Source organism: Brachyhypopomus gauderio, chromosome 19 (genome assembly GCF_052324685.1).
Source record: "Brachyhypopomus gauderio isolate BG-103 chromosome 19, BGAUD_0.2, whole genome shotgun sequence".
In the NCBI taxonomy this organism is placed as follows: Eukaryota; Metazoa; Chordata; class Actinopteri; order Gymnotiformes; family Hypopomidae; genus Brachyhypopomus; species Brachyhypopomus gauderio.
In genome coordinates this window covers 5,734,344-5,744,588 of record NC_135229.1, presented here as the reverse complement: position 1 = coordinate 5,744,588, position 10,245 = coordinate 5,734,344, and the positions used below count along the sequence as shown (strand labels likewise).

Genomic DNA, 10,245 nt, shown 5'->3' with positions numbered 1-10,245 from the left:
GAGAGTGGTGGTGTGAGTTTTTTTTTATCTTAAATGGGGGTAGAATAATATACTGAAAGCAGAGGAGTAGGGGGGGGGGGGGGGCAGAAGTCGTAATGCTTTGGATGGAAAGCCAGTAATTTATTCTGAAAAATAAATATAATTTATTTTAGTCTGAAACTCTGCCATCTTGTGCAATTAACAGGAAACAAGCTGGCAAAATAAGGAGCAGGGTAGAATGAAGTGTTTGTGTATGTGTGTGTGTGTGTTTTGTGATCCTCTGTGTGTGACTCTGTGTGTGTGTGTGTGTGTGTGTGTGTGTGTGTGTGTGTGTGTGTGTGTGTGTGATTTTAATGAGAGTCTGCTTTCAGTGAACCCATCATGGGGTAAATAGCCGTGTCATTAAGATGCGATCATTTATCTTTCTGCACATTATTTGACAGCGAACGGTCCTTGTAGGGTAATGCATTCATACCACAAATGTGACGTTAGATGTTTCTCTGGAAGGTATAGCGGTGTGTGTGTGTGTGTGCGGGTGTGTGTGTGTGTGTGTTGAGAGAGGGGGCTACAGAGCCAGACACCAGGCGCCACTATTTGAGCATGATGACATCATCCCTCTCCCCAGCAGAACACACTGTCCACATCATTCATTTTTGAGAATGTGTGTCTCCACACATACGTGTCCATCTTGGACTGTATTGTAACCTGCTTGTGACAAACAATTTTCACAAGCTGAGAAATGCTGATTAATATAAAGATCAAAGAAAAACTACCACTATTCTATTTATATCAATATACTCTATGTAAAAAAAGAGGTAGAAATAAATAAATCACTCCAAACCAAGAACTAAAACAATGTCTTCAAAAAATCCAATGGGCATATTAAAACCCATCTGTCTAAACAAACGTGCTAAAATCCATTTATTTGAATTAAGTTATTTATATTGAGCAACCCAGCTGAGACCGTCGTCCTACTCCCAGTGTTCATCTGTTAACATCGTGTCAGGCTAAACCACAAAACACACCAAAAAGCTAAACACAAGTGTAACAGCCATAGATATAAAACACACGCACACTCTCGCACTAGCAGTTCACCCAAAGAAGCTTTGAACTCGTTTAAAGGAATAAAATACTGCTGTGAATAAATAGTGTGAGTTTCAGCAGACTTCAGACGCTTCAAATCTTTTCAGATGTCATGAAAGATAAAACAGAAATAAGAACATTAAATTACCACTCTGAGTACTTTATTAGGGAGACTTCAAAATCGTCTTATTATTACATCTCACACTTGACAATTATTTTTCAAAAAATGCAAATAAATATATAAAGATTCTTTACCCTGTTTAATTGTAATATATATATATATAAACAGCACATGGAAAAATACGTACATCTCTATAAACAGAAGTTTAAATGTTTCAAAATATTGTCCTGTTGCCCTAGTAACAATTTTACAAATCATTTCTGTAGCCTCTTATACTCCCCCGTGTCATAGTTATTACTGCTGATATCTTAAAAGCAAAGAAATATGTGTTTATGGAGACCACTGGAATGGTAGCTGTTTAAGGGGTGTGTTGGTGTGTGTGTGTGTGTACGTGTGTGTGTGTGGTAAGGTTTCATACTCCAAGAAGGATCCCAGAAAATAAAGTGTCTTGGAGGACAGTTAAAGCAGAACCCGTTCCGTTGTCAATAAGAATAGAGACATATTCTCCAGCCTGTGAACAGACGCAATATACAATCAATATTTCTGGTTTATTTGGGAACCCTATATGCATGTCAGTTATGTTTAATCATTTACACGTCCTTTGCGTATGTCTAGTAAGATTAGCTGTTCATGTTTGTTCCTGTGACTCCATCCATCCTCTCTGGGATCGTTGAGAATGTCTGCCAATGGTGTGCATGTTTCTGTGCTTTCTCACCTGTAGGTACAATGTTCCTGTCAGAAGGATGCTGAACACTCCGCCTGTAGAGCTCACGCCGGTTACCGTCTCCAAGGACCTGCAGTGTGAGGACACCACAACGCATCACATACTGGTCCCCATGCCAAGGCATGAGCAGGTTTATTGACAAAATACTGTGGGACAGTACTTACACGTTGGTCTGACAGAGAGACTCTATACATATGGAAGCTTTCACGCTGTCCTTTTGCCTGGCTTGGGACCTCTTCTGAGTCTCACTGGATTCTAAGAAGCACACATACACACACACACACACACACACACACACACACACACACACACACACACACACACACAGCGTAATGATGGATGCGTTGTGGTGGGTGGATGTTCAGTGTAAGCACCCCACCCCTGTTCCTCCGAGCTTTATCTGAGGAATGGCAGAGTCCCAGCTCGAGCCTCAGCGTGTCACATGATGCAATATTTCATCCCTCCATCATCCTGCGTGTTTCTAGTGCTGCAAATCTCTACATTGTTCCCAGTAGCAAACGAGACATACGGCCTTAGCCGAGACAGTCAGACAGAGAGCAGCGCCGTGACTTTAGTCCATCGGCTCACAGGGTGCGTGTGCCTCGTGCATTTCCGAGGTGCTTACCCAGCACCAGGCTGGCGGTGAGCTGGTAGAACCCAGACACGGGCGCCGTGTAGCGGCCACTGCTGGCGTTGAAACCCTGGCCCCGCTGGTGGAACTGCTCCGTGTCCGACGGCTGCGGGGAGAAACGGGGAAACAACGCAGATCCGCTGTTGACCAAATGCCAAACTCTCCCCCGCCTCTACGGTCCCGCCCGGAGCCCACGCGGGGGGCAAGCCGGGAGCGGGTCGGAGCCGGAGGGGTGCGGGGCCGAGGGAAGGCTGGCGAGAAGCGCGGGTGGGGGGTGTTGGCAGGGAGGTGCGGTACTCACACTGCTGTAGGACTGGACCTCCTGGAGGCTCCGGCGGGGCACGAGCAGGTCGCGACGCAGGTGGCAGTGGAAGGCCGTGGCCACACGGGGGGGCTGATCGCACAGCAGGCAGCTGGTCCCCACCATCTCTGCACACGAGGCAGAAGCACATGGAAGGGTTGCCTCGGACTTTATTATTACGAGAGAAGTTAACTGCTCTAACTGTGGTCTAGACTTCGCTTTGTGTTTCGACTGTTTGCCTTATTCCTTCACCATTTTGGAAGCGTTCCACACCGAACTCTCAGGCTCGAGAAGCCTTAAATATCAAACATAAACAGCTAGGCGTGAAATTGTTTGGGATTATCTTTGACTGACACTTGGCTGCATATAAAGTCATTAAACAATCTCTCTCTGAAAGAGGGAGGTAAATATTTGGAGTGTGTGAGTGTGTGTGAGTAGACGGGGAGTAGGGGTGAGTGCGTGGAGTGAGAGGGGGTGAGTGTGTGGGGTGAGAGGGGGAGAGTGTGTGGAGGAGAGTGTGTGAGTGTGGGGTGAGTGGGGGAGAGTGTGTGGGGTGAGAGGGGGAGAGTGTGTGGGGTGAGAGGGAGAGAGTGTGTGTAGGGTGAGTGGGGGAGAGTGTGTGGGGTGAGAGTGTGTGTGGGGTGAGAGGGAGAGAGTGTGTGTAGGGTGAGAGGGGGAGTGTATGTGGGGTGAGAGGGGGAGAGTGTGTGGGGTGAGAGGGGGAGTGTATGTGGGGTGAGAGGGGGAGAGTGTGTGTGGGGTGAGTGGGGGAGAGTGTGTGTGTGGGGTAAGAGGGGGAGTGTGTGTGGGGTGAGAGGGGGAGTGTGTGTGGGGTGAGAGGGGGAGTGGGGGAGAGTGTGTGGGGTGAGAGGGGGAGTGTGTGGGGTGAGAGGGGGAGTGTGTGTGGGGTGAGAGGGGGAGTGGGGGAGAGTGTGTGGGGTGAGAGGAGGAGTGTGTGTGGGGTGAGAGGGGGAGTGTGTGTGGGGTGAGAGGGGGAGTGTGTGTGGGGTGAGAGGGGGAGAGTGTGTGGGGTGAGTGGGGGAGAGTGTGTGTGTGGGGTGAGAGGGGGAGAGTGTGTGTGGGGTGAGTGGGGGAGAGTGTGTGGGGTGAGAGGGAGAGAGTGTGTGTAGGGTGAGTGGGGGAGAGTGTGTGGGGTGAGAGGGGGAGAGTGTGTGTGGGGTGAGAGGGGGAGTGTATGTGGGGTGAGAGGGGGAGAGTGTGTGGGGTGAGAGGGGGAGTGTATGTGGGGTGAGAGGGGGAGAGTGTGTGGGGTGAGTGGGGGAGAGTGTGTGTGTGGGGTAAGAGGGGGAGTGTGTGTGGGGTGAGAGGGGGAGTGTGTGTGGGGTGAGAGGGGGAGTGGGGGAGAGTGTGTGGGGTGAGAGGGGGAGTGTGTGTGGGGTGAGAGGGGGAGAGTGTGTGGGGTGAGTGGGGGAGAGTGTGTGTGTGGGGTAAGAGGGGGAGTGTGTGTGGGGTGAGAGGGTGAGTGTGTGTGGGGTGAGAGGGGGAGTGGGGGAGTGTGTGTGGGGTGAGAGGGGGAGTGTGTGTGGGGTGAGAGGGGGAGTGTGTGTGGGGTGAGAGGGGGAGTGTGTGTGGGGTGAGAGGGGGTGGCGCCGGCCGCTGTGCTGTGTGAATAAGAGCTTTTATGTTTTATATTGCTGTCAGAACAGCCCGCAGCTCCAGAGCACAAACAGACCTGTGTCTGTTTTCCTGGACCGCTGCCACCACTCTCTCTCACACACACACACACACACACACACACACACACACACACACACACACACACACACACACACACACACACACACACACACACACTCACACACACACACACACACACACACACACACACACAATGTGGAATCCAGGGAATTCCTTTCTTGCGCCAAGTCGCATCGTCGTCCAAGAAAATTACACCTATTAAGGGATCAGCCCTGCACACAATCAGACCAGCAGCCTCCCAAACAAATGAGTGAGACACATCACATGTATCATACTAGGAAAGTGAGCTGGTGCAAACACACACACACAAACACACACACACACACGAGTAAATTATTTGTCTTGTGTGTGATGCAACATTGCAGCCCGATATAAACGATGGTGCCATTGCCAGCGTGTGTGTAAAAACAATATCTCGCAGCACAAAGATATAACAGAAATAACCAAGAAAGTACAAACCCAACTAAGCAATTCTGCAGAACACAATGAAAGAGCAGACCCAAAACAGAGTGTGTAAAAAAAACGACACCCGCGCTTTTCATGGCCTGTTATCTTAAGTAACGGACACGTTAGCGTGAGTGAACTCTTTATAATCACCTGGCATACAACAGTTCCGTTGTCAGATGTGCCTGCCAAACACTTGTAGCTGCAAACCATGTGCGTCACGAGTAGACCGCTTTATACGACTTTACGGATTTGTCAGGTGAAATCAGACGTTCAGTAATTACAGAGAACTGACAGGAGAAGAAACATTGGCCCTGATTTCCATCATTCATATTCATTTGTAGCTATTAAGTTACTGTTTGTTTAATCATTGTTGTCATAAGGGAGCATCTCTGTTGATAGCTAGAATTGGATTGTAACATGCCAGCTATCTATTCCCGTCGGTGTGATTTTGGCTAATTTGTTGGCGTACTTTACAACCTGTGCTGGTGTTTAGTTACTGCCGTTTGTTCGTTTCCACAGCGTCTTTTAGTTCAGTGAGTGTTGGGTTGTTGTGCACGTGTTGGGTACAACACGCTCTGACTACGTTTCCAGAGGCGTTTGAATGAACTTGCGCCCGTCTGGTCTGGCAGCGCTTAAACGTGTTTGTGGGACATTACAGTGATGTTACTGCAACTGAACCGCAGTACTGTGGTTACCTTATCTCAACCGTAATGGTGTTAGAGGGCATGAATATACACCCAGAAGAGTCAGAGCAATAGCTGACAGTGTGTCAGAGTGTCTCTGTCAGGTTCACTTTTACACACACAAATTAAGCATTTCATTGATTTCCAAACATTAAGCTACATTCTTGGCTTCCAAAAAGAGGACTGTGACGTCTTTGCCCACTGTGTATGCTGATGAGACTCAGGTTCTCTTGCTGGTCACCTCTGTGGTTCCCACCAATACCCCCAACCCACAAAGCTTCCTGTACCTTTCAGCTTCAGGTGGAGGTCCTCCATTATCTCATCTTGGTTAGGGAGCAGGGGACCAGAAGGTCCAGGAGGACCCTGGGGCCCCGGTGGACCAGGAGGGCCCGGTAAGCCATGCTGCAGAAATGAACAGTGGTCAGTTCGGCATAAAACCCCACAGGAACCAAGGAGGCACATTCCAGATGCAGGAGGAATGAAGAAGGGTAAAGTGTACCACGTCTACCATCCTCTTGAGAGAGCCTGTGCATATCAGAGTGTCTTAAATACAAAATCTAGGTTCAGCCATTCCACGGTGTTTTAATGGCACTCTACAGCTGTTTGACAGGGGGAAGAAACTTACCTTTGAGGTCCTTCTGTTTTGTTTAGGCTTATTGTTTCTGCCTTTGTTTGAATTGTCCCTGAAGACAAGCCAGGTTCTGTGGGGGTTAACTATTGCCATGTCCGAGGACACCGTTTCCTGTAGAACAGATTCATTTCAGCACCAAATTTTTGCCAGTCAGTACCAATCCTGGTCGTAAAAAACCTCTACAGCGTTCCGATCTGCTCATCTTTCAACATATAATTGCATGTTCTGCAAACCCATTTTATACCGACTCCAGTGGGAGTTTGTAATTAAGTATGAGGCAACTTTCTCCTTTACTCTATAACTGATATTGCTGCAACTCTCTCCCTTAATGTAATGACACATGCTTGCAGGATGAACGCTACGTTCTGTCGTGGAATCACACGCTGCAGCTTCTAACAGGTGTGTGATGTGTGTGATGTGTGTATGTGCGCGCCGGCCTGGACATCAAATGCAGAGCTGAACTTACAGGAGTGTCTGTGCTCTCTTCCTGAAGTTCCAGACTCTCCTGGCTGTCTTGCGCAGGGCAGGCGGTCAGCAGTAGGCTCAGGACCAGGGGCAGCAGTAGCCCTCTCGCCCCGCGCCAGGGCAACATACTGCGGGGTCAGAGGGCAATCCTTCACTCAGATTCTCAGTGAAAGGGTCCCATCCCACTCCAGGCTTGTGCGAACGGTTGGTCTTGAGGCGTGTCGGCGGCGTGTAGCTCAAATATCAGAGCAGGACTTTCGAGAGGATCAGATAGGTGTTCCCGCAGAAGGAATACCAGCGCTGACGTTGCTAGTTCGGTGTTTAAAGGTACCGGGGGCCTCAGTCTGAAGACGGACTCGGTTCCTCCGTTTGACTGTCTACATTAGACACTGAGGTTGTGGAAAACAGGTCTGCTTGTCCTGTTCAGCAGCTCTGCAGCAGAAACATCTCCAGATCTTCACTAATAAACTCCTCCACAGGACCTAACATCACTCCATTTCTTGTTCCTCTATCATCCAAGATTCTCAATGCCTTCTAACTACAGTCTAAGCTCCCTCAGGTTGTGCTATGAATCACGCACCTCTGTGTGTATCCCATAAATACACCGTGTGTGGCACCGCCACTGCGTTTGTGTGATGATTAGCGTCTGTGCAGCTCCAGAACAGCGGGGACTTGTTGTGATAAAGCCAGTGTGTGTGTGTGTGTGTGTGTGTGTGGGAGTCTCGCTCTGTGGGTGGTAGACTCTCCACGCTGTCTCACTAACCTTACTGTCCTCTCCTCTCCCCCCTGAACCTCTCTCTCTCTCTCTCTCTTTCTCCCTCCCTCTCTCTTTTTTCTTTTACTGTGTCAGCGTTTCCCGTAATTCCCAGAGCGATGATGAGTTATTCCTCTAGGCGAGCTCTCTCCAGGATAATCGTGCTCCGCACTCCCGCGCCTCCTCGGCACGCAGACGCCCCTCCGCCTTGTGAAGGATCCGTTTCGCGCCCCGCCGTTTTTACCCTCCTCCGGCAGGCGGACGCCTCCTCCCCCTCGTCGGTCCGCCCCTCCCTCCTCCGCCTATCGGCTCCTGAATCTCGAGCTGTCACTTTGTCTCTCCACAGCCCCGCTCCTCCGACCCCCCCCCCCTCCCCGCCGTCTGCCCTGTGGCTTTTGCTGTGTCTGCCCCCCCCCCTGCCTTGTCTTATGCTTGGCTCGTTCCTCCATTTCTACCAGTCTCGTCCACTCCCTCATATGTTTTGCTGGGTCCTAGCGCCTCCCCTCCAAGTCACACTATACAGAATCAAAAGCTCTGGCGCATATTTGCGCCATACACCGTCTGACGCATCCCCTCCAGACGCGTTATATGGGCATGAGGAGAAAGCGCAAAGGATGGAAAGTGAGAACAGATGGTGTTTTGTTTCAAACACCATCTGTTAATTTTCAAATCTGTTAACGTGGTTAATTTCACGCCTGGTTAATAACGCAGACCTCTCCATCTTCATTTCCACGCCGTGAAGGACAGGTGGGCGGGGCAGAACTGCGCGAGTCAGATAGGCTGGTCCCGACTGTTGGGGATGATGACATTTAGGGGAAAGTTGCACACTTTCCACACAACCTGCCACACCTCTTTTATCTGTCTGTACCTCTTCTTAGCCTTTTCTCTTATATCGCTCATGAGTATATAGTGCAGACTTCTAAAGTTCTCACACCTTTGGTATTTGCTGCTAAGACGTTCCACTATCATTTCATCCGACGATATAGCGCCATTCCACTCAAAGGTTTGATGACAGGAAACACATTTTTCTGGCATGTAATTCCAAATAATCTGTTGGCATGGAGGTGTTGTCTGACAGTAGGACTGGTTGTTAATCCCGGGTCATTGTTAGAGCACGTTTCTCAGTCCTGGTTGAATTCTTATTTATGCATAAGTGTAGATATGGGAATTTCCAGCTTAATAGCTGTTTATTTATAGCATTTTCTGACTTATGAAAGTCAGCACACTTCTCCCTTTGAATTGTCTGCTCTCCTGTGTTTCCCATGTTGAAGAATCTGACCTCTCTTTCACCTTCACCTCATACACATACACACACACACACACACACACACACACACACACACACACACACACACACACACACACACACCAGTAAAACAGGACACAATTTATTACTGCTTGAAAGTTCCTAGACGCTCTTATCAAATGAAAAACATAAAAATGGGGAAAAAAATCCATTAGAGTTGATTTCTAAGAATTTCTAGGGGTCCCAATATGTGGTTTTGTTGAAAATGATTTATTTCTTGATGAGCGATTTTTTTATCAGAATAAATTTGCTTCAATAAAAATCTGTGTTTTTTTCCCCAACTTGAATATTAAGCGAAATTAGATTCAACAAAAACAAAATGTCTTACAACCCTGTTCATTACTCTTTACCGAGGTTGCAAATAAATGTGTTATAACTGTATAATCCTGACCTACAGATAATACAAGCAACTCCTCCCTATCTTAGCTTGGACAGAGTTTGTATAAGTCCTCCTTGGTCTTCAAGGTGTAAACAGCTAATGGGAAAATGTGTCTTCTGTATTATAAACACACACTTCACCCGTGGAGTCTTTTGCGGTGGCAAAGTGTACAATCAGTGCAACTCAACCGGATGCTGGAGTTTGTTAGAGATCAGAGTTTGTGGTGGTTGAATTAGCCTAACTGATTCCATTTAGCGTCTCTTTAATGACACGCAGCCTGTCACCAAACTTGCTCTGAATGCATTATTAGAGGAAAAATATTTATGCACATGTACAATGTTAAGGGCTAGATTTGCCATATCCATAACGCCTTCTCGTTGTCCTGACGCATTGCTTTCTTTTTGCAAGCTAATTTGCATTAGGAGGGAATGGGAAAAAATACAAAATCTTCTCAATTCATTGGATTTCTTAAGAACTGTGATTTGCATCTGCATAGGTGTGCATCCTGAATGTTGTTATTGTAAGGAGTACAGAATAGTTTTCCAGCAAAATCACCAGGGTTAAATTAACTCATGCGGAGTTATTTGGTCACGGTCTGCCTAAACTGGGCTCATATAGCCCTGTAGGGTTGTGTGTGTGCGCACGCGCCCGTGTGTGTGTGTGCATGTGCTCAGATACACTGAGGAGCGAGCACCTGAAACATGTGGTGGAGGAGAATCTGTGTGTGTGTAGATCCAAACGTGCTTCAGGAAACTGGCAGCCATTACTGAAGTGCTGCCCCACATGAAGGGAGCTTTCATTGGCATGCACCACAAAAAGTGCCCCGATGACTGATTTGTTTAGGCTGAGGGTTCCTCAGCTTGTAAACATGCCAGCTGAATGGAATTGGCCATTAATATGTTTGCACTGGCAGTAATAACACCGAATTACCAACAGCAATAGACACAGAGCGGGGAAAAAGTAAATTTTTTTTCCAAGACAGATGGACACACAGGCATCCTTGAGTAAAGATTCATCTGATT

The 10,245-nt window shown here is 48.1% G+C and overlaps 1 protein-coding gene across 1 annotated transcript; it reads right to left on the bottom strand.

The window, feature by feature from the left end:
* Window positions 1-1,206: 1,206 nt before the first annotated feature.
* LOC143483009 (erythroferrone) lies at window positions 1,207-7,779 on the bottom strand. The gene is made up of 8 exons (XM_076981671.1): window positions 6,786-7,779; window positions 6,314-6,430; window positions 5,976-6,090; window positions 2,840-2,967; window positions 2,533-2,644; window positions 2,072-2,162; window positions 1,899-1,977; window positions 1,207-1,694 (listed from the first exon to the last, which is right to left on the bottom strand). The coding sequence occupies exons 1-8, from the start codon at window positions 6,909-6,911 to the stop codon at window positions 1,596-1,598; spliced, it is 867 nt and encodes a 288-aa protein (XP_076837786.1). The 5' UTR covers window positions 6,912-7,779; the 3' UTR covers window positions 1,207-1,595.
* Between the last annotated feature and the right edge of the window lie 2,466 nt (window positions 7,780-10,245).